At 38.5% G+C, this 25,404-nt stretch overlaps 1 protein-coding gene across 2 annotated transcripts in view; it reads left to right on the top strand.

Annotated features, from left to right (window-relative positions):
* SYNPR (synaptoporin) overlaps window positions 1–25,404 on the top strand; it is a 307,158-nt gene that overhangs the window by 154,245 nt on the left and 127,509 nt on the right. Inside the window, exon 1 of one of the 2 annotated variants that reach the window (XM_036066377.2) lies at window positions 398–735. The exons of the other annotated variant lie outside the window; for it this stretch is intronic. Coding sequence (XP_035922270.1) covers window positions 712–735 — 24 coding nt within the window. The 5' untranslated portion in view covers window positions 398–711. Of the gene's footprint in view, window positions 1–397; window positions 736–25,404 lie in introns of those variants that run through there. 2 annotated transcript variants of the gene reach the window in all.

Genomic DNA, 25,404 nt, shown 5'->3' with positions numbered 1-25,404 from the left:
TTGCCAGAGCCCAAAAAAGTTGTCCTATACCATCACCTTAATGATTATTTATGGGTGGTACATGAATTTCCCAAATGGGTATCATGCATAACATCCAGGCATTTCCATAAAAATGAGGGCAATTTTTTTTTTTAACAAACATATAAACATTTACCTAATCTATGCAAATCTATTCATCAGGATTTTATAAAACCACCACTTCCCACCCACACCCCCAACCCACAAAATCCTGGCTCCTTTTTGTTTCCCAGTTTGTTTCTGAGTGCTATGTTGAGAGAGGAGGGGGCTCCTGGAGTAAAGGGGGAGATGGTGCTCTCTTCATGATGCAGTCTGCTTGCTCACAGCAGCCCTGCGCTTGCAGTTGTGAGCAAAGAGCCAAGTGTGGGAGCTCACCATGATGGTAACCACCTCCCCACAAGGCAGGCAGCCTTTCGCCAGAGGGAAGTATCAGGTTGCTGTACTTCGGCTGTGGGTTGTCACTGTCTAATAATATGACCGTTTTGCCATCTCTCTGCAAATAAGGCAGAAGCTGCTACCTGATTGGTATAACATCTCACTTTCCCTCCTCATTGATTTTCTTGTTCTCCTCCTTTGCTTCGTAAAAAGAGGGACAAGTGGCTGGTGCTGTGGACAGAGAAGCTTTATTTTTAGTATGAGACAACCTCTATTTTCTTTCAGGAGAGGGAAGTTGGATTATCAATTCTTTTGTAAATGTGTATGGTGATATTTGCTCCGGTAAGTTTTTATATCTCTCTTGATTTACTGCTGTCTGGGGAGATGTGTGTGTGTGTGCATGCATGTGTGTGTGTGTGTGTGTGTGTGTGTGTGTGTGTATTTGCATAGGTACATTTAGGCTGCACACTTTTCTTTCCAAATATCATTTTTTAAATCTTTAGTGGTAACATTTTTTTTTTACTTTGCTTTCTTATAGTCATATTTTTAAGCCAAAGAGGCTGTGCTGTGTGATAATGTGATGCTTACCTTAGTTGTTGAAGGATGTGTTGGGTTTCTTTCAACATAGTAAGGAAACTATTTAAGCAAACTTATATTTGGCTTTATAAAAATGTAATGTCATTCTACCCCACCCTTCCCCTTTGGAGTGTTTAATGTCCTAAGTATATTCATTGTGTTACAGCCTGCTTACCATTTTAATTAAAGTTTCTTCATCAGTGTCAGAACAAGAATTTCTTAAACTCCATAAATAGCTGCCAAATATTGTATTGCAGTGCCGAAAGGGGTGTGCTAATTTCATAAGGTCTTATAAAGGTGGAATGAATGAGATGAGTTTTACTGTAAAATTGGGTACGTGTGAACCTTTAAATGAACTGAATTTATGAAAAGTATTCAGATCATTAAAGTAAATCTCTAGCATTCCGTGAAAAGATGCAATCACAAGCTGTTGCTTCTCTTCTGTCTTATTTGCACAGTATATTTGTGCCACCATCTGTCAGATGCCCAGCCCTGGCTCTTATGTTTCTGCATCCGAAGCTGATCAAGAGCAAAGTTGCTTTTATTAAGTTCAGACTAGTGCAACATGACTATCTGGTCACCGCTGCTCATAATGACTTTTAAATGCATTACCTGGCTAGCTGCATTTTTCTTTTGTTTCCAGAGAGTCTTAGAAGGTCTGAATTCTCTGTTATTAATTCAGAAGTCTGGGAGAAATTCTGTGAATATAATTACCCTAGACAGAGATGATAAGATGATTAAGTAATTGCTCCAACGGAAACAAACTGATGCTTTAATTTTCTCTTTATGTTACACAATCAACAAATCTGCACAGACTTTATCATGGTGAAATGAATTAGAATATATTTATAATGAAAGTTAAAGGCACCTTTGAATGAGATGCAAGATGAGGTCTGATTAAATATTTTTCAAAGATTTTGAAAGTGAAGTTGGGAATGTTGTGCATGCTTAGACATTTTAGGCATAGAATCTTCAGAATAGCAATTATTTAGATCCTGCATCATCTAAGGACAATTCATGGAACTAGTAATGAGTGTCTAGGAATGCACTGATCCTCACATCTACTTTCTTTGGGGCATTCTGCCCCTCACACGCCTTTTGCATGCTGGAATGAATCTACTCTTTTCTGACAAACAGAATTCTGAATTTTGATTAATCTAGTTCAGCCTCAAAAATAGTTCAACCTCAAAAACCCTACAAACACACATGAACTTATATTGCCTGTTACAGGGTTCACAATGTTACTAATAACAGCTTTCGATGCCATAAACCCTCACTGGAACCAAGTGTTCCTTAGCAGATTGTTTATTGAAAAACAAACAAAACTTTTATCCTTGGGCTGTTGGTATTTACTGCTAAATGAACTTCCCTCACCCTCCCCACCCATACCCTCTTCCTCAACTTCCCTAATGCCTTTTGTCATCCTTCTCCTTTCATGGCTTTAGAGCAGGTTATGTACAAAGTTGTTACCTGAAAACAGAGTTTATCATCATCTGAAGCTGTTCAGTAATGTAGATTAATGAAGATGTGAGGGGGGATAGCACCCTACGGGTAAAAGCATCTGTCTTTTCCTCCAGGTTGCCAGCTTACAAAAGTGTTAAGCCTCCAAGCATGCTTGGACTCACTGACATAGGAAGGGCAATGGGGCATCTGTATCTTAAACAGGTCAAGATCCTTAGTTTGACTCAGTGTTAGTGTGCATGGTCTTTAAAAGCATCACTTCAGAAAAGCCCAGAATGCCATCACCAAAAAACTGTTGTAATCTATTCCAAGGAATAAAAATCTGTGCCATGTTGGGGAAAATAATACAGGGAATTTTTATGTCAAACTGAGATCATTTATTCTTTTTAGCAAAATAAAGAATGCAAAAGTGGCTTCCATTGAATAAGTACCACTGTCTGCTTAACTGTGCCAAGCATTTAAAATAGCTTATTTAACCTTCATCACCATCCCACGAGGGAGATAACACAACCTCCCCATTCTACAGATGAAAAAACAGAGACATAGAGCAAGTATGTAAGTTGCTTGAGTCAACACAGTGATGATGGTGATGATGATGATGATGATGATGAAACTCAGAACCAGGGTTCATTCTAAAGTCATTCTTTTCATCTGTCCCCTCTGTCTGGGCTTCACTTCATCCATGCAATCTTCAATTAACTCCTAGACTGGAATGATTTCTCAGGACTTAAAATAACACACCGTATTTTTGTTACTGTTTTTCCCCCTTCCGACACTATATAACCTCCTTCTTCTCAGGCTGTGTTTTTGTGACTCCAAGCTAATTATGTGTTTGAAACTGGAGAATGTGTGTTTTATTTCTACTCAACTTGTGCATCTAGAAAGATGTGGACATGACAAAAGGGAGCCAGCCTACGGAGAGATATATGCAGAAGTGGCTAAATTAAGGTAGCTTTTTTAACTGATTAAAAGAGATCCATCCCTTTGACTTTCAATCTTTTGAATGTAGAGTAAAAATAAAGATGGGACGATAACTTCAAAATATCAAAATCTCAGGTCTGGTTCATCATTGATGCAAATGTAAAAAGCAATTACAACTGAATTGATTATTTGTAGAGAACTTTGTAGAATTTGCAACTTCCTTTTACTCACCCCAGCATGATTTTCTTTCACTTTTGGCTACTGGAAAGAACTGAGGTGGCACTTCAGATAGAATATTGCAAAGTGTCTATACCACCAGGGTCATTAAAAAATGAGCACAGCTACCGATAAGCATGCTGAGGAGTGTGACAAAGTTGAAATCCAGAGTCCCCAAATGCATTCTTTTGCACCTGAGCTTCCCATTTGAAATCCATTTAAGCCAATGAAATTCAATTGAGTCTTATGGGGGAAAAATGCACTGACATAGAATCAATATGTTTGAAATTTCTCTTCAACTGGCAGTTTTTGGATTGGAGGCAGGCCATACTAGTCATGAGGTGAGTCTGTGAAATGCTGCATTTTATTTCCTTATTTCCTCCAGTGAGAGAGAACAGATAAGTTCATAAGTGGTGGAAATGTTGCTAGAAGATAGAACCCAGCACAGGACACCCTTGCTATACTTCACCAAAACCCAGAGAGATCTAAAAAAATGAACAAAGAAACAAAACAACCCACCACAAAATGGGAGGACTAAGAGTTAAGGTTTGAGGTGTTGACACCATATTGACTTCTTGGTGTGATTTGCTGTGTCTAATAAGCAATAGCTTTTGAGCTCTCCACCTCCTGCCCTGGTGTAGACACCCAGGTAATTAAAAAGAATTCAGCATGTAGTACACAATAAAATGTTTCCAAAATGATAGTCATTTTTGTCAGAGGCAAGCTTGGAAACTTATTGATTCTCTATTACTTCTTTTTCTTGCTCTTAAAAAAATAATAATTGGGTGGTTTAATCAGAAAGTGTGGTATTTAGAGCCAGTCAGGGTAAAGACATTTTAATCAATCTGTTTTTTCCAAGAATATTTATGAGGATCCTAAATATATTAGAGCCATCAAATAAGCACTTTTACTGTAACGAAATATGTTGTGCTCCGCCACAGTGCTCATCAAATACAGGCTCTTCCTTAAAACTAAACTTAAAGACAGTTTTATGAAGCATGTCGTATTTCAGTCTCCATCTGCAAGATACAGCTTTCTTCACAGAGGTGATCAAATTCAAAATAAATAGCAGTAGAGATTGTACTTTATCTTACCTATGTTTCCTTCTGTCTTTTCTTTGGCTATAGATATGTCTACTTAAACATGTTGATCATTAAGAGCTTAAAAATGATCTATTAAGTAAGGAGAAAGCAGCTGGTCTAAGGCATAATGAGTGTTAGAGCAGTCTTAAATTTGTCATCAAACATTCTAAGCTGGTGTACAAACAGAGTTAGTGGTCCTGTTCCATACTTGTGTAAGAAAATGGAATCAGTGAGGATTTTGAGCTTGATATGAGTACATGAAGTGCTAAATCCTCTAAAAGAGGTTCTTGGTCATCGATGTATCTTTAAATGTTTCAAGATTAGGGACGAGTTGAAAATGGAAACACCTCGGTCTTTCTACTCTGCTGACTAATGGATCTGCATAATTAATATATTTTACAGTGGTCATTTTTTTGACACAGATTCTAGCCAAAAGTACTAATGGAAAATTATTCTGTGGCAACTTGAAACACATTCCACTACAGTTTCTGGAAAGCTTATTCCCAGCACAGGGCAAGCAGTTCACTGTGGAGCTTTGGGTTGTCCAATATAACTGGGTAATCATGACATTATGGTCCCTTGGGGGACTGATGTGTTGGGCACAAAAAGTTTTTATTGATAGTCCCTATGTGACCTCTTTAGCCTTGCTTACTGAATCTTTAAATCCTTCCAAATTACCACACATTGTCTCAGTGCAGACTTTCTGGCAAAGATATGACACATATTTCAGGCTTATTTTATTTCTGGTATAATATGGTCTTAAGAATGTTTGCATCCAATATGAATTATTACTGCAAGGACTTTTTAAGTCACCATATTGACATCTACCTCTCAGTGATGAACCCATATATCTTTATCTGGTTTTGGATCTCCGTGACAGAGAAAAATGGATACAATTTTTTCAAAACCTAAGGCTTTCAAATTGCCTTCCTGTGAAATTGGATGGTTGAGACTTAAAATTTTTTTAATTGAAAAATTTAAAAAAATTATTTGGGGGAAGATTTGAGGAAAAGATTGGAACATTGACTTCACCAGGCTCTCCTTTCATTCATCTTATATTTAAGGATGCCTGTCATGTGCTAGGCACCAGGCTAGGTATGGGAGATACACGGATGAACAGATAATATTTGCACTCCCAGAACTAAATGCCTTTTATTTTCCATTTTCTCACCTAAACCTAGTTTCTATTTCATGGCCCACGATGTGTCTTCCTAAAAGCATAATTGAACTGTTTTAGCAAGACATTTGCAGGAAATATGTGCTTTTGGTCCTATCTGTTCATGCTCAGAGAAGGAATAAGAATGAATCCATTTATTTACAGATGTGATTACTGTCTGGCTGAAATGAATGGTTTGAAGGGGGTAGCTAGAAGAGTTCATGCAAAGCTTGTGTCTTATAAGCATTATTTCTTGCTCCTAGGCATTCTCAGATTTGGCAGGCTGTGCTTATTCTTGCCTAGTGTTAGGGAAGGAAAGAAAGGGAAGAAGCTTCGACAGGGCAGGAAAGTAAAGAAGATGGAGCATAAACTGAGAGGAAACCTAGAGGAACTAAGATTTTCCATGGCCATCTGAACTAGGTTTAACTTACATTATCTGGTTCTCTGTTGGTGTTCCATTCCCTCACCCATCTATTCAACAAATGTAGATAGATTAGATAGATAGATTAGATAGATAGATAGATAGATAGATAGATAGATAGATAGATAGATAGACAGTGTCCACTTTATGCCAAGTACAGTGCTAGATGCTAAGGCACAGGAATAAACTGAATATACTCGTTTCTTAACTCCTACAACTTCTAATAAGCCAGGATTTCTCAGCCTCAACACTATAAACATTTTGGCCCAGATAATTCATTGATGTGAGGGGTTGTTTTATGCATTGCAGAATGTTTAGCATCATGCCTGGCCTCTATCCACTAGATGTCAGTGACAACCCCCACCACCACCACCAAGTTGTGACAACCAAAATTATCTCCAGACAATGCCTAATAACCCATGGTTTAGAACCACTAGGCAAGAAACTAGTGATCATTAGTGATCATCATCTGCTTTGATCAATACTTCCCATTTCTACTTTTCTTACTTTCAGATGCTTTGCTGCATGGTTCACCCCAAGATTTTTATGCTATTTTTTTCCCAAACATTCTGTATAACTTGCCTAACAAAGACAAATAAGATATCTCTATTTTTTTTACTATTATTATCCCTTCTGTATAACACTTTACTACATTCACTTGGCTTACATTGTCTCATTTGATTCCAGCAATCAACAAATGAGACAGTGTTAAAATGTTATGAACTTTTAACAGATGAAAAAATGGACATTTAGAATGGCTATATGCAATTAATGATGAATAGAACCTGGATTCACACTCGCATACACTGACTAAAAATCCGGTGTTTTTCTAAAGAATTGTAATATTTAATAGAGAAAAGGTAAGTATATTTAAAGTACACCTTTTCTCTTGGAGGCTATTTTGGAAATAAATGCAGTATAGTAGTGGATGGAAGGCCAAAGACTTGACTCCTTACTCAGTATTTATTAGCTGGGAAGTTTGGGAGGTTTACACTCTTAGAATTTCCTTGGTAGTTCAGGGAATACAGAGTGATACATTGCAAAAGCCAGAGGAAGCCCTAGAGATCAGTCTAGCAGAGTGGATAGGGCCCAGCTTTTGAAGTCAGATGGACCTACCATATGCGTCAGCATCCCAGCAGTAAAAGATGACACCCTCAAAACATCTGACCTCTTCCTGATGACTGTAAAATATTAAAACTTAATTTCTTTAAGTCTGAAAATTGAACCCCCAGGAGGTGAGTTAATTTTCTCAAGACCTTATGGTGAATTTGGTACAGAAGGAAGACAAAAGCAGAGCTTAATGTCCCTCCATACAAATGACCTGAAAAATCATTTCAAATGGAGAAAGGTCAATCTATGGTTCTGGCACATACCAGAAATGTGCATGTTCTGGGTTATTGCCAGATGTCTAGGTGCCTGAGTTAGGTCCCTAGTGGTTTTAACTGAGTATACCCAAGAATCTTTGGGGTGAGTATAACCATGTTTCTGGCCTCATTAGAAGCTACAGAGGCATGGAGTATCTTGATGGATCTTAGAAGAGTGAAAGACATTGAGAGCACCTGAAAGACAGGTGGTAATTTGCCATGGCACTCATCACATAGGCTCCTGAGCTTGAATAGATGCATGGCTTTCCCAGGACAGGGGCTCATATTGTACCTGTGCCCATATCCTTGTTAAAAGGTATCTGTAAGTGTTGAAACACTTGGCTCATTTGCCAAGATAAAAGGCTTTCTAAGCATATTGTTCTGGCAGAATGCCCATCAAGAAAACTGTCTTCTGCCTGCACTATCTTGGCGAACTAACTTGGAATGAGAGGAAACCAGTCCAAATCCTGGCTCTGCCACTTTTGCTCCTTTAGACCATTCATTTGTCTGCTCTGGGCCTCGGTCTCTTTATCTGTAAAATGGAAATAATGCTTCCTCTCTGTAGAGTTGCTGAGAAGATTGCTGTCATAGACAATATAGGAAAGCCTTGTTGTGACCGTGCAGGCCTAGACACTATTGTGTCTCTCTGTTGTCACTGTCATCATTTCCTTCCTTGTGCAGTCACGGGCCATTCTGCTCTCAGTTTTCACTCCATGTCCTGATGAGTGCTTGAGGCAGGGGAAACGTTTCCCCAGTCTACCAGGAAAATGACTGCAGTTATGGGATGTGTCTAAAGTTGTCTGGAAATGCTTTGATGGGCAATTCCATCTCAAAGGGAGATTTATGTCCAGATTATAAATTGCAGAGATGGTATCATCACTGAAGAATAACTATAATAAAACCAAATGCGATATGGGGAAAGCAATTCCCTGTGATCAGCTCATCTTAAAAAAAGCCCATGAATTTTCCTTTCTACTCCTTTGGAACCTTTTCACCCCCTCTGTCCAGGCATAACCCATTTGCTGTGGTGGGTGGAAGAGGAGGTAGACATGACCTTTGATGTCTGTCGTGCATCATGTTCTAATACTGTGTGATTTTAACCCTCTCCTCTCTCTATGTGATCCCAGAAGCTCCTCTGGAGAATTCACAAATGCAGATTGTCTCCTCCCTGAGGACCAAAGGTCAGGGAACACCTGTCAATACCTGCACTGGGTTTCTTGTTAGCCCCCGATGCAGGAAATTCAAAGGTTTCTCATTTTTCTTATTTTAATTACCTCAAAGCACCTCCTGACACATCTGATCAGAAACCTCAGTTAGCTCATATTTTTTTCCAAGACCATTATCTGCTGGCTGTCCTTCCCCAGACTCCTTTCCCTCAGCTCACTTTTTCACTCCAGACTGGCATTTATAAACTCCTCATCCTCAAAGGAATTTGGAAAACACTTACTCCAAACCTGCCCCAGACCAGTTCCCCAGGATCATTTTTTTTCTCCCTCTCCCACTGCCTCTATCCTCTAGGAGAGTGTTTCTCAAACTTTTTTCCTGTGGGTCTCTTCTGGAAGTCAAGGATATTTTTTTACTCATTCACTCGTTCATACATTCATTCATTTATGCAATCTACTGCATTTATTGAGCAGTGATGGTATGTCAGGTTCAGTGTTAAAAAAATTGGGATACAGAGAGGCACCTAGCTGGCTCAGTTGGTACAGCATGCAACTCTTAATCTTGGGGTCATGGGTGCGAGTCCCATGTTGGGTGTAGAGATAACTTAAAAAAAATCTTTAAAAAAAATTGGGATACAGACGTGACTAAAACAGATGTAGTCCCTACTCTCCTAAGATTTGCAGTCAAATGGGAGAAGAGCCGATTTAAAAATCCCTCTAAAGTGATTTAATTACCATTGTAGTAAGTGCTAAAAGCTAAGCCATCTTGGGTACTAATTATGTGACAGGCACGGCTCCAAGTGTTTTATGCATATTAATTCACTTAATCTTCATAGCAGTTCTTTGAAGGAGTTAAAAGGAGGAAGGATTAGAGCCCATAAAATCCTGAAGGACGAGGACTCCTTTCATAAGTCTAGGGATGTTGAATGAGAGGGTCACACAGTAGGACAACATGGTAAGAGGCCACATAGCTGACACTTACGCAGCACTTGCTGCATACCCAGCACTGTGCTCTCCACCTCACAGAGTCTGAACCATCACAACAGCACGATGAGGAATCACTATTATTATTTTAAGGATGAGGAAAAGGAGGTGTAGAGCCTGAGTCACTTGTCCAAGGTCACACGTTTCATAAATGGTGATCTGAGACCTGGACCTGTGCTCTTACACACTATGTTAACCTGAAAAAAGCTGATTAGAGCACTCCTCATTTGGTGCATATCCTGGAAAATGCTGGTAAAATGGGGGAAAAGAAGGTCCTTGTAATGTGTATCTGAGTAGGAACAGCAGTGATCCTTGTTGGAGTGAAATGGGACTTGGGGGCCTAAGAATGTGGAATGCTTAGCCTTTAAGCATATTGCAAGGGTGGACTAGACCAGCAGCATGGCCTGGGAGCTTCTTGGATGTGCAGAATATTGGGTTCCACACCAGATCTACTGAGTATCAGAATCTACATTTAGATGAGCTCTAGCTGATTTACATGTCCATTTAAGTTTTAGAAACTCATTTGTAGAACAAGTTAAAAGATTGGGCTTCCAGCTCTGGTTTTGATGCCAACTGACCAGTTGTTTGAGCTGCCCAGATTTTCTTTGCTCTGCCTCTTCAGTGAGAATGACCTCAGACCTCCTCATGGATGGAATCAAGTGTCACCTCCCCACCACCCCCTGCCAGAAGAACCTGGAGCTGTTGGGAAAAAAAGATTCTGTAGAAACTTAGTCTCTTTAACTTCCAGAATCTTTTTCTCCTAGTGTGGTCCATGGAGCATCTACATCAGAATCACCTGGGAAGTTTATTATAAATGATGTTTAGATTAAAAGTAGACTTCTCAGAGCAGCAATAAATGCCAAAATACAGTGTAATGTCTTTAAACACTAAGAGAAAATGACTGTCAGATTAGAATTGAAGATTCCTCTTATGGTATTTATGCAGAACAAGGATGCAATAAAAACATTATCAGACAAACATTAAATCACATTTAATTTTTACCTTTAATTAATCCTTTTTTGGGAGGAACTATCAGTGTGGAACGTGTACTTTGGATCTATCCAAACCTTGGGTTCAAATTCTGGCTCCCTTTCCCCACTAACTGTGTGATTTTTAATCCAGTGATTTACATTTCTTGAACCCCAGTTTTCTCATCTGTGAAGTTAGGAAAGAACTTTCACTATGGGGGAAGGAGGGGCTGTTGTGAAGTCTTCAGTAGTATTTATAAGTATGTGACACCTAGTACTAAACCAAATAAATCGTAAGAGTTATTATTGGTTGTTAAACAAAATGAAATTTCACAAAGTTACTCTCAAATTATCTATAATACCATGATATAATCGTGAAATTATAGTTTGGTTGCTATAAATAGAAACCTACTTTGAAAATTTTAGAAGTGATTAATTTAATTTAGCATGTGTATCTTATCATTTCATTCATTCATTTATTTAGTCATTCAACACACATTATTTAAGATTCTACTAAGTGAGGGGGGTGGGGGGATGGTTTAGCCTGGTGATGGGTATTAAAGAGGGCACGTACTGAATGGAGCACTGGGTGTTATACGGAAACAATGAATCATGGAACATAAATCAAAAACTAATGATGTAATGTATGGTGATTAACATAACATAATAAAATTTAAAAAAAAAGATTCTACTAAGTGCATGGAACTTTCCCAGTCACTCGAAATGCAGGAGTGTTATATGTTACTCAGAGAGTTGGAGATGGGGGCAATAAACAAATAATAGAAAATGTTAGATCATGGTAGGAGCTATGGAGAATTATAAATCAGGTAGAAGAGATCTAATTCTTTCAAACCCATATTTTTATAAATTAAATTAAAGAGTAAATTTATTAAGAGAAACCTACAGCAAGGCTTTAGGAGTATAAATAACTATTTTTCATCCTTGTGAATTTTCAGATTTTCTGTCTAGGTTTTCTTTAAAATCTAGGGTCACCTTATTTGAAAAATTTAAATGGATTCGAGGCTTGATGACCAACTGGGACCACCTTTCCATCTTCCCACAGAATGTTTGACAATTGCAGGTTCATGGCATTGAATACTCGACAATGTCATGCATCATTCCATGTGATGTAACAATAACCCCAGAAAACAAACAGATTAATTGTATATTGAGTTTTCCATCAAGTGAGGTAAACTATGGCTTAGAAAGTTGATTTTCAATTGACCAAGGATTTAGTACTGGCAAGTAGTGATGTGAAGAGTCAAACCCAGGTCTTCTCTCCCCAAATTCAACATGAATTCTACCATAGAACCTCACCTTATTTGACAGTCCCTAAAAGCCTCATAAAAGAAAGGTCAGGGCTCCAGGATAGTGAATGGCTCTGTGTGATGTCCTTGCTCTGCATTATGGGGACTTGTCAAGGTTATTTTAGGTTTAAACTATTACCATTGTCTAAATATGATGGTATTAAGGATGAAAGTGGAATAAATAATATACTGGCAAATAGAATTTGTGAGCCATGGAACATCAGCTTCAAAACAATTGTACATATATTAAAACACACACACACAAACCTGTTAGGCTATTATGAAATTTTCCAAACCAATTTTACTTAAGGTTTAGAACGGGCTTTTAAAGCATTTTACTCCTAATATCTCTTTTTTAATACCCTCTGATTTTAATATAGGAACAATTTTATTCTTATTGGCTCAAAATTGAAATTATATCTTAGGGGCTCCTGGGTGGCTCAGTTGTTGAGCGTCTGCCTTCGGCTCAGGTCATGATCCTAGGGTCCTGGGATCGAGCCCCGCATCGGGCTCCCTGCTCAGTGGGAAACCTGCTTCTCCCTCTCCCACTCGCCCTGCTTGTGTTCCCTCTCTCACTGTCTCTCTCTCTCTCTCTGTGTCAAAATAAATAAATAAAATATTAAAAAAAAGAAATTATATCTTAGTGAATTCTATCAGCTAAGTGTCCAAATGTACGTTAAAGATGTAACATCCCTCCTTCTCATTATGCCACTAGTCCACAAACAATACTACAATCTAATAATGAAAAGATTAGAGACAATATGTTAAAAGAGGAACAAATATCAGAGCTGGATCTAATTATTAACTCTTCGAGCACAATGAGAACACAACTGGGCTCCAGTGAAGCCATGTTCACCCCTAGACTTTAGTAATCTCTACACCCAACGTGGCGCTCTAAATCATGACCCCAAGATCAAAAGTCCACCTCTAGATTCTAGAATGGTTTCTGCAATGTGGTTTCCTGGGCTGTCTCACAAGGGCAGCTCAGCTAGGTGTTAAGGTAGGATCGCTTATAAAAGTGGCCCTTTCTCTGCATGTTTCTCCCCTACATGGGGTCATCACTCTCCATGCTAAGAATGCCTTCTTCAGCATGCCTCAGAGTCTGTCTCCAGAAATTATCTGAGGCTATAATGCATGCTCAGAGCCCCCTTGTTTTCCTTCTCTCAAGGTAAGAATTAGCTTCCTGGTGAATTCCTCGATGATGACTTTCTAAGGATAGTTTTCAATTTCAATCAGTTATGCCTTTTATTCTAGTAACTCCATTCTATTGACGTGATATTTCTACTTAGAATAGCCCTTTGTTATTATTTCATTTTTCTTTCTTAAGGTCTTAACAGGTCACTGTTTTCCCCCTTAGAACTTAAGGACAGCTAAGAACTTAGCAATGAGCATAGCTCCAAAAGCACAGAAGGTACATTTTAATGAGCTCTTCGGTGATGTTTCTTGCATCTGCTAAAACAAATTAGGTCAAAATAAGATTGAATTGAGCTTCAAGTGCTTCAACATCTAACAAACTGATTTTATCATCTAGAAAACAGGAAGAAATGAAAAGGACCTGAAGAATAAGAAAGTCATTAAATTCCTGCACTTTATTTTTTTCTTTTATTTTTTTCTTTTATTATGTTATGTTAATCACCATACATTACATCATTAGCTTTTGATTTGTGTTCCATGATTCATTGTTTGCGTATAACACCCAGTGCTCCATTCAATATGTGCCCTCTTTAATACCCATCACCAGGTTAACCCATCCCCCCACCCCCTCCCCTCTAGAATCCTCAGTTTCTGTCTCAGAGTCCATAGTCTCTCATGGTTCGTCTCCCCCTCTGATTTCCCCCCCTTCATTTTTCCCTTCCTACTACCTTCTTTTTTTTAACATATAATGTATTATTTGTTTCAGAGGTACAGGTCTGTGATTCAACAGTCTTACACAATTCACAGCGCTCACCATAGCACATACCCTCCCCAATGTCTATCACCCAGCCACCCTATCCCTCCCACCCCCCACCACTCCAGCAACCCTGTTTGTCTCCTGAGATTAAGAATTCCTCATATCAGGGAGATCATATGATACATGTCTTTCTCTGATTGACTTATTTCGCTCAACATAATACCCTCCAGTTCCATCCACGTTGTTGCAAATGGCAAGATTTCATTCCTTTTGATGGCTGCATAATATTCCATTGTATATATATACCACTTCTTCTTTATCCATTCATCTGTCAGTGGACATCTTGGCTCTTTCCATAGTTTGGCTATTGTGGACATTGCTGCTATAAACATTGGGGTGCACGTACCCCTTCGGATCACTACATTTGTATCTTTGGGGTAAATACCCAGTAGTGCAATTGCTGGGTCATATGGTAGGCACCTCCATACTGTTTTCCAGAGTGGCTGCACCAGCTTGCATTCCCACCAACAGTGTAGGAGGGTTCCTCTTTCTCCGCATCCCCGCCAACATCTGTCGTTTCCTGACTTGTTAATTTTAGCCATTCTGACTGGTGTGAGATGGTATCTCATTGAGGTTTTGATTTGGATTTCCCTGATGCAGAGCAATGTTCAGCAATTTTTCATGTGTCTATTGGCCATTTGGATGTCTTCTTTGGAAAAATGTTCATGTCTTCTGCCCATTTCTTGATTGGATTAATTGTTCTTTGGGTGTTGAGTTTGATAAGTTCTTTATATATTTTGGATACTAGCCCTTTATCTGATATGTCATCTTCTCCCATTCTGTTGGTTGTCTTTTGGTTTTGTTGACTGTTTCTTTTGCTGTGCAAAAGCTTTTTATCTTGATGAAGTCCCAAGAGTTCATTTTTGCCCTTGCTTCCCTTGCCTTTGGCAATGTTTCTAGGAAGAAGTTGCTGTGGCTGAGGTTGAAGAGGTTGCTGCCTGTGTTCTCCTCTGGGATTTTGATGGACTCCTGTCTCACATTTAGGTCTTTCAACCATTTTAAGTCTATTTTTGTGTGTGGTGTAAGGAAATGGTCCAGTTTCATTCTTCTGCATGTGGCTGTCCAATTTTCCCAACACCACTTTTTGAAGAGACTATCTTTTTTCCATTGGACATTTTTTCCTGCTTTGTTGAAGATGAGTTGACCATAAAGTTGAGGGTCCATTTCTGGGCTCTCTCTTCCGTTCCATTGACCTGTGCATCTGTTTTTGTGCCAGTACCATACTGTCTTGATGATTACAGCTTTGTAATAGAGCTTGAAGTCTGGAATTGTGATGCCACCAGCTTTGCTTTTCTTTTTCAACATTCCTCTGGCTATGCGGGGTCTTTTCTGGTTCCATATAAATTTTAGGATTATTTGTTCCATTTCTTTGAAAAAAGTGGATGGTATTTTGATAGGGATTGCATTAAATGTGTAGATTGCTCTAGGTAACATTGACATCTTCACAATATTTGTTCTTCCAACCCATGAGCATGGAATGTTTTTCCATTTCTTTGTGTCTTCCTCAATTTCTTTCATGAGTATTTTATAGTTTTCTGAGTACAGATTCTTTGCCTCTTTGGTTAGATTTATTCCTAGGTATCTTATGGTTTTGGGTGCAATTGTAAATGGGATCGACTCCTTAATTTCTCTTTCTTCTGTCTTGTTGTTGGTGTATAGGAATGCCACTGATTTCTGTGCATTGATTTTATATCCTGCCACTTTACTGAATTCCTGTATGAGTTCTAGCAGTTTTGGGGTGGAGTCTTTTGGATTTTCCACATAAAGTATCACATCATCTGCAAAGAGTGAGAGTTTGACTTCTTCTTTGCTGATTCGGATGCCTTTTATTTCTTTTTGTTGTCTGATTGCTGTACTCCTGCACTTTATAAGGGGTCAGAAGTCTTGGTGGGGCAAATTCTAATTTGTATTATCTAAGAAGGTGGGATAAGGTCCCCTGAAGAACTACACAGGCCCACAGAGCTCAAACCATATCCGGTACACATTGAATATTTAGCAAGCATTTGTCCAGGAAAGGGGAAGTCTCCGCAGCCTGACTGGTTTCCTGCCTGGCAAATGGAAGCTTATATAATTACCTTACTCCTGGCTGATGCTTTGGATGTTACTGATAACATCTGACATGATAAATTTTATATTAACTTGTTCCTCTTGCCTTTGTTCACTCTAAATGGTAGAATTGTCAACCCACTTCTTATGAATCATTCTCTCCTTTCAAGACCCTCAATTAAATTTTTTCTCACCTTGTCTCCTAATCCTAATTATGCATGCACCTTTTGTGAAAATCAGGGTATTTGGGGCATTAAAACTTTGTTGGCTTTTGATACATGATGAAGTAATTGAATTCTTGCTTTAATAAAATCTTGTAAAATCTACAAGGTTAATTCTTCCTGAATTTATGGGATTTACTTAGATAACACTGCCCTCTGCTTGTCTCTCTTCCTCTCTCTTCCCCCCCTTCTCTCCCTCCCTCTCTCTCTCAGAGTTTATGTGTCAATTAGCTTTGGTTGCATAACAAAGTACCCCAAAATTTAATGGTTTGAAACCACACTATTTATGTAGCTCAAGATTCTGTGGGTCAACAATTTGGCCTGAGCTCAGCTCAGTAGTATGTCTGTTGGTCTTGACTGGGCTCAGTCATAATGCATTTATGGTCATTTTCTGTTTTTTAAGGTGGCTGTCTTTTTAGGGTAGGCTATCTCCCAGTTGGGAAAATATGGATGACTGGACAACTTATCTCTCTCATCATTTAGGAGGCTAGCTTGTTCTCATGGCGATCTTGAGGTTCCTAAAGAGTGAGCATGAAAGCTGCAAGCCCTTTTAAGGCTTAGGCTTGATATTCACAGAAAGTCACTTTTCATCACATTCTATTGCTCAAAGCAAGTCACAAGGTCATCACAGATTCAGGGGTTGGGGAAAGAGACCCCACCTCTTGATGGGAGTAGATGCAAAGAATTATAGCCATTTTTGCAATCTATCCAGTACTCAACTATCATTTTATGACTGTGTCCCTTAAATCTTGAATCCAGTTTTCTTATCTCACTCACAGAATATGCTTACTTTATTATCACAATCTCATCTGAACTTGTTCTCTTCAAAACAGGCCTACCTATTGTCTCCCTTTCCTCGTAACCCATTTCTGACAGTAAAACTGTCATTATCCCACGCTCTTCACTGAAAATCCTGTACTCCTTTCACACTCTCCTTTCTCCACTTCCTTTATGGGCAAAACTGCCAAATTCTGTGAGACTCCTTCTGAAGTATCTCTCAGTCTCTCCTCCACATCACTCAGATTTCTCTTTGATCTCCTTGTTCTTCCATCCAAAATATCCAGCACACTCTCTCCTAACTAGTCTCTACCTATTTCTCCTCTCTCCTCTTCAGAAACTTCCATGGCTCCCCAACATCTTACTACACCAAGATCAAGCTTCTCTGCCACACCGCACTTTCTGATTTGGCCCCAGATTTATGTCTAGATTTACTTCTGCTATCCACCAGTTTGGATTTTCACATTTCAGTGAAATGAGACACTTCACTGACTCCAAACACTCTTTAATTGCTTCTGTTTCTTTATTCACACTATGTTTTTCTCCATTTTTACAATTTTTATTTATTTATTTACTTATTTTGCCTTTTAAACTTTAACCCACATATAGGACTAAAACCAAGTTCTCCTTCCTATACAGTAGCCAAAAGGCAATAGTCACAATGATTTCTCACTTTCCTGATGTTCAGTTTTGTATTTAGCCAGCACTATATAATTTGCTTTGCAATTATGTTTTATCCTACATAACCCTAATATTCATGTGCACTAGTGTTGTCTTCTCCAGCTAAGTTTGTTATCCTCAAAAAGTAAAGAAACACATCACATCTTCATTTTGGATTTTCCAGATTTCATAAGACATGGTATAGGCAAAATAGATATTCAACAAAAACTTATTATATTGAATTAAATCTCTGATTTCATTCAATTACCTCCTTTGAGAAGATCATTTTTCTGTCATTTGAGGAAGCAGAAACTGTGATTTATCAACTTCACACAGCCTAATGCTTAAGGGGCCTGAATGTAAATATGGGTTCCTAAACTGATCTGAACTGATTCAGTGTTCTTTACATGGACTCCATAGCATCTTAATTCTGACAAAATGATTTCTACTACCAAGCTATAGGAAAATGTTGTATTCTTTCATTCAACAATGTCATCCTTGACATCTCCTTCACACACCAACATCCAACTCAGATCTAAATCCTGACAATATTGCCTCCAGAGTATTCCTCAGTTTGTGTACTTCTCTCCATCTTCACTCTTATCCCTCTCTCTCCCTTGGACTATTACAACTTTCCATAAGAGGTCTTACTGTGCTTCACTCTTCTTCTCACACATTTCCTCCAAGCCCTTTTCCACATAGTAACGAGAGTACTCTTTTCTAAATTCAAGTCTGCTTATCCAGCTCCCCTGCTTAAAATGTTCCATTAAATTCCCATTGTTGCTAGGTTAAATGTCAGTATCCTTATCAAGATCCATAAGACCCTGAAGTATCTAGCCCCTGTCTGCCTTTCCAGATCATGTCTTCCCAAAATGTCCCTGTTTGAATGACTTCATACAGCTCAGAAGCTTCACATATTCCATTCCCTCTGCCCACTCTGACAGGTACATTATCTACTTTTACATATCCTTCAATCAACTCAAATTATTTTGGAGATTATTTAATTAATGTCCACCTCTTCCATCTAATTGTAAGCTCCTTGAAGACAGAAAGCCTCTGTACATGCTTTTCAAAGCATTTACTGAGTGTAGCAGTGTCTGGTGCATATTATACACTCAATAAATAATATACATTTGAATGAGTGAATGAAGGAACAAGTAAATGAATGAATGAATAGCTATCTATGTTCCAGCCCTGTGCTCATGCATAAATGTGCATGAGACACAGTTCCTGCCCTCAAGAGCTTACATTTTGATTAGGAGAGGAAAGTGTGTGAATTACGAAGTGTAGAGGGTCTAATAGAAGTTCGAAGAAAGAGGGATGAATTTTCCACTGTGACAGAGGGAAGGAAGGACAGGAATGTGTACTAGTTTACTATTGTTATAATTACTACAAATTGCCACAAACTCAGTGACTTAAAACAACACAAGTTTATCTTAGAGTTCTGGAGGTGAGAAGTCCTAAAATCAAGGTCTCAGCAGGGCTGCATTCCTTCTGGAGGCTCTCGGGGAGAATCTTTTTCCTTGCTTTTTCCAATTTCTAGAGGCCACTTGCATTCCTTAGCTTGTGGCCCCTTCTTCCATCTTCCAAACCAGTAGCCTGGTTCAGCCATCTTTAAATCAATCTCTCTCCTACTCTGTCTGTTTTTGTCACCACATTTCCTTCTCTGACTCTGAGCTATTTGCCTCCTTCTTATAAGGACTTTTGTGAATGCATTGGACCTACTCAAATAATCCAGGATAATCTCATCTCAGGGTCCTTCATCTAATTGCATCAGCAAAATTGCTTTTACCATGTAAGGTAATTATATGGCAGGAGATTAGTACATGAGCGTCTTTGTGGGGAGGGTCATTATAATGTCTACCACAAAATTATGAAGAAGAGATATAAGAATGACTTCACGAAGAAAGGATAAGAATGGCTTCATGAAGAAAGGACACTTGAATTGGGTCTAAAAGGCAAAGATGGGGAAGGCCCTCTAGGAAAGATAGCAGCATAGATGAGAGCTTATATACAAAGAATGGCTAAGATTTTTTCGGTGGGGGGTGCAGTTTTAAGTAATTCCTTGTTCACTGAAGACAATGAGAAATGAAGCTGGAAAGGCAAAGACCTAAACGCATAAGGTCTTACACACCATGCTAAGGAAGTTACTTTATCTGGTAGGCAGTGGAGAGTCACTGAATGGTGGTAAGTGGGGAAATGGAGGCAGCATAATCAAACTTGCATTCTGGGAAGATCATTCTTGTAGCAGAATAGAGCCTGGATGTCCTGCAACAAGGCTGGAGGCAGGTACAGCTGATGCAACAATGCATCATTATCCTGGGTAAGTGATGATAGTAGCCTGCAAAGACAGTAGCAGGTGAATAGAGAAGGGGACACAGCTATGACCATTATTAAGAATACAGACCCAGCAAAGTGAGGTGAATGAGTGAATAAGATGAGAGAAAGAAGAATGCAGGATGGCTCTCAGGGTTTTGACTCTGATGATGGGACAGAAAGAGGTACCATGGGCTGAGTCTGAGCCTATCTCAAATGAGGCTGTTCCCATGGGTTCTAAGAGTCACCCTAAAAGGAACACAGCCTTTACATGCTCATTAAGTTGAGTATCCTAATGTCATACTGGATTTGTTGTTTCATTCCCAATGCTTCATTGGACTTGCAGCATTAAGAAATGAGAACATAATAATCATAACCATGAAGAAAATCTGATTCCTATGAAGCAAGCTCTACATTACCCAGCTCTTTCCACTCCCTCTGGCATTTGTCTATCAGTCCTTTCCAAGGAACAGAAACATATCAACCAATAAAAGCCAAATAAATGTAGCAACTTCCTCCTTTTACTTGAGCAAGTCTGTCACCTTCTTATATCTTTATTCTGGCCTTTTTCTGGACTTGTGTCAAAACACAGCTTCTAATCCTTTCCCCATAAACCACTGGTTCTATTAGGATTTTGGATTCCATTTTAGCATCTGCCAAATACAATAGTAAGTCTGAATGAGATCAAAAGGAGCTCAGGTCCCTCTAAGTTCTAATCCAAAGGCAGGTTCTGCTTGTCTTGGAATGCTTCTAGGCATGGATGATAGTCAAGAGAAAGATGATGTCTCTAGATTTGGCTAAGAATTCAAGTCTTACAGTCTAGGGTTCACCTCCTGGCTTTACCACTTAATCACTGTATGATGTTACCATATTATGACTCTCAATTGCCCCAATGTAAAACAGGGTAGTATCTATGTTTCAGGCCTGTTGGGATGACCATTTCAGATAATGCATGTAAAGCACTTTACTCAGATCTGGGATGTAGTAGATGCTCCCTCAGTATTAGTTATTCTTTTGATTATGAGTGTTTTATTAATAATAATTACTATAATGTGGCTCATAAATAAATAACAAACAGATTTCATGTAGTAAATCTAGACTTCTTATGAGGACTTGCCTGGTCCTGCCTCAAGCTTCAACTTATGCCATTCCTCTCCTTGCCCATTGCAGTCACAAGAGCTTCCTTTCATTTCTTGAAACCTGCCAAGCTGTTGCCCTTCTCAGAATCTTCTGCCTGGGATTTGTCCCTTTATCCATCTCTAACTGTTCCCAGCACTAGCTCCTTTTCAGTGTTTTGGGCCTAAGTGCTGCCTCCTTAAAGAAGCCTTTCCTGTCCACCTTATCTAGGAAGGCCCCACTGTTATTCTCTAACACTGTACCAGCTCGTACCTTCGTCTCCTTTATCACAATTTTGTATTTGTTTATTCATTAATGCTTATTGTTCCCACCATAGTTTAAGCTCCAAGAGAGTGGCACTAGTATATATCTCTATCTATCTATCTATCTATCTATCTATCTATCTATCTATCTATCTATCTCCAGCATTGACACACCTGGAACTCAGTAGGCAGTTAATAAATATTTACATTTAGAAGATGATGTTCATTTTTTTTTAACTTTAAGGAGAAAGTTCACGTACCTCTGATAAAGTTGCATTAGATAATAGACTGTTCCAGGAAGAACCATATATCAAATAAAACCTTGAATTCCGTGATGTGAATTTATACTCATTAACCTTTAATTTAGGTCACTGCATTACACTTTATTCTCAGATCATAGGGGACCCGCTTCCTAGAGTTGTTGATAACAGAGGTCATAGAAGATGCCTTTCCTAAATTGTGCATTGATATAAAATGAACTGAGACTTACCTCTCTCAAATGGTGATATCCTCTCACATCTATTATGATTGGGAAGAGAGGAGATGAAAACATTAGACTGGCAAATTATCCTTTGCATACTTCAGTGTGCGTCCATTAAAATACGCATTTCCAACCAATCTCTGCTAAGGAAGTCAAAACACTATAAGTTTTCAATGGTCTCAAATCAGCCTCTTGGGCATGTGTTTGGTTTCCTATAAGGGGAAATGTGATGGTGTACAGCAGCCAGGGCCATCAGAGAAATGAGTGCAGGTTGGGCTCACCATTCCTGTCAGGCTCCTCTGCTCTACAGACACAAGTCCAGCCACCATGGCCGCCATTAACCACATTCTACAGAGACCAGTTTATTCCATTGGAAATTGACTCAATGCCACATGTAGTGATTGAGGTCTCCCTTGTGCCAGTAGATTTCCCAGAAGGATTCTGTCACTTTCTTCTATAAATGAGGGAACAAGAGAGTCACTGGCTTTATATTTTACTGTGGAGCATTTTATAGTTTACCTATAAAGTGATTTCTGTTCCATGGGTGATTTCCATTCAGGTTAGCCCCCTTATAAGAAGAGCCAGATCCTGCTCAAAAATCCAGATCCTGGATTTCATGTTTGACAGAGTTCCAGTACACATGGAAATAACAAAAAAGGAATTAGATAGTGACATAATTCTAAAGAAAGTGATTTATGGTAAGTATTGAAGGCAATTGGAAGGAGTGGGATCAGAAACCTAAGTTGGAGGGGGAGGGATAGACTGGAAAGTGACTTGGAGATAGTGGTGGCCTGAAAAGTAACTGAGGAATGCACGTGAGGGACAGGTCCTAGTAGGAGGCATAAATGGTCTGCCACCAGCTGTAGTTTCTGATAAGTTGTTCTTCTCTTTCAGGACAGTTGAGTCTTAGTCTGAGGTCCTTGGATAGCTGAGTGTGTCTTATTAGAGAGCCTCAAAGTGTCTTCGAATCCACGGTATCTGTGTGATGATTTTTAAATATATTGGTGATGAGAATTTTTCTATGAGGAAGTGCATAGCCTTCAGCAACTTCCCAAAGGGTAAACTGAGGTAAAACAGCAGCCCACAGATATTCCCCATATCAACCCATCAGGACTTTCCTAGATGACCACTGTCAAATATCCCCCAAAACAAGTTCATCTTATTCCAACTTCCAAGATGATCTCACTCCTTGGAATGTTGCCATTCAAGTATTGTAACTCTTATTTATCTACTTTTGTCATATTGTTTCTGCCTTTTTCCTTTACATGACTTCAAATTTTATGTGGATACCTTTTCTTCTAACTTCTAGTTCTACTTACCTCCTTTTAGACTCTTATTTGAATCACTTTGGTGAACCCACCCACCCACCCAAATACTTGGAAATAAAGTTGTGGATTCTTCCCTGTTTGGAGGGAGAATCTCAGAATACATCTCTGGGATGTATTTTCATCTATTCAACAAATTAATATTAAATACCTGCTATGAGTTAAGCGTCACATTTACCCTGGAGATAATTCTATTATGTTGGTCTTTATTCACATTCATCAAAGAACTGACAAGTTTCTCCAGCTCATGCAATTCCCATTTTTTAGAAAAATGTCACTATTTTTTACATAACTTAATTCCCATGAACAAATAAGGCAACTCTCTAATAGTATTTTAACCTTGTTCAATATGTTAGAAAGTGCTATAAGTATAATCTGGGAGCCAGAAACTAAATTTTTTAGGAAAGGTCACTTGCTCTGTCTTTTAGTTACAGAATCACTGGATGGCTTCATATCTGCAGTCTCTTTTGCAGTGCTGAAGTGGATGGGATAATATTTATGTCTCTGCTTATCAGTTTGGCCTATATGAACTCCACTTAACAATGTTAGTACTCAGAAACTAAAACTAATATATTAAATATTAAGTAATTTGACATATTTTATTACCTCTTGAATTTAATCAATAGAAAGACATTATTGAATGTTGATGGGGATTTTTGTCTTATTGTCTAGGAAATGATGTCCTTTACATGGCATGGATAGTCCTTTAGACTACGGTGATCTTTCATCTCATTAAAACATAATGAGAAAAAGCTGCTCTTTCATAATAAGGCAGAACTAAATGGGTTCTTAGAACAATCAATAAAAGATTATTAAGAAAGAAAATTTTGTTAAAAAATAGAATCTATTTTCTTCTAAGTCCTGCAGTATTATAATAATAGAACAGAGTGAGACTTCCTTGCTTTAAAAAGCATTCCTCGGGTGCCTGGGTGGCTCAGTTGGTTAGGCAACTGCCTTCGGCTCAGGTCATGATCCTGGAGTCCCGGGATCGAGTCCCGCATCGGGCTCCCTGCTCTGCAGGGAGTCTGCTCCTCCCTCTGAACCTCCCCCCTCTCATGTGCTCTCTCTCTCATTCTCTCTCTCTCAAATAAATAAATAAAATCTTTTTAAAAAATAAAAATAAAAAGCATTCCTCTCAGGAATTCTGATTAAGATTGTTTTTGAATACCTTTTAAAAATAAAACATGAATACTGTTTACATATATATTAAATTAAAAACTATTGAATTTTGTCTATACATATACATTCACATCTAGGTTCCTTTATAATATGATCTCAGCTGTTAAAAACTTTGAATAATGGAAATTTTCAGACATAAAAACACAGAATAATGAGCCTCTGTTTACTCATCACTTAGCTCCAACAATAATCAACTCGTAGCCAGGGTTGTTCCTTTTTATGCTCCTATTATTACACCTTCTTCCCAGACATCCTATCATTTTTCTTATAAATAAATTGGTATGTATCTCACAAAGTAATTGAATACAAAAACACCACAATACCATTTCTCACATTTTAAAAATTAGCAATAAATCAGTATCATTAAATATCTACAAATTCCCAAATGTCTCATTTAATTTCATGATTTTTTATAGTTTCCTTAAATCTGGATTTTTTTTTAAATCCATCATTGGATTGATATATCTCTTAAAACCTTTTTAATATATAAGTTCCTCTCTCTCAATCTCCCCCTTCAATCTTTCATGCACGCTGTATATTTTTGTTGTTTGTTGTTGTTGTTCTTGAATAAACAAGATGTTCTTCCTTGGAGAGTTTCTCAGGGTCTGGATTTTACTGGTTTAGTCCCTATGGTGTCATTTTACATGTTCCTATCCCTTCTATACTGTTTTGTAAATTGGCACTTGGGCAGAGAGTCTCACTGAAATTCAGAGTTGGATTGATTGATTGGTTGATTGATTTCATATTGCCAAGAATACTTCACAGTTGGTGAGGTCTTCTTCTATCAGAATAAGGCACGTAATACCTGATTGTGTCTCTTTTTGTGTTATCAGTCATCTGTGCTTAGATTTATTAATTCACTAAGGGTCGTGTCTTAACTCAGACTGCCATAACAAAGTACCAGAAACTGCGGGGCTTAAATAACAGAAATTTATTTCTGACAGTTCTGGAGGCTGACAAGTCCAAAGTCAAGGTTCTGGCAAGGTAGATTTCATTCTGAGTTCTCTTATTTAGGCTTGTAGGAGTTTACCTTCTTACTGTGTGCTCACATACCCTT

This window comes from Halichoerus grypus, chromosome 1 (genome assembly GCF_964656455.1).
Source record: "Halichoerus grypus chromosome 1, mHalGry1.hap1.1, whole genome shotgun sequence".
NCBI classification, from domain to species: Eukaryota; Metazoa; Chordata; class Mammalia; order Carnivora; family Phocidae; genus Halichoerus; species Halichoerus grypus.
Note: the sequence above shows the minus strand (reverse complement) of the source record. Positions and strands in the feature narration are given on the sequence as shown.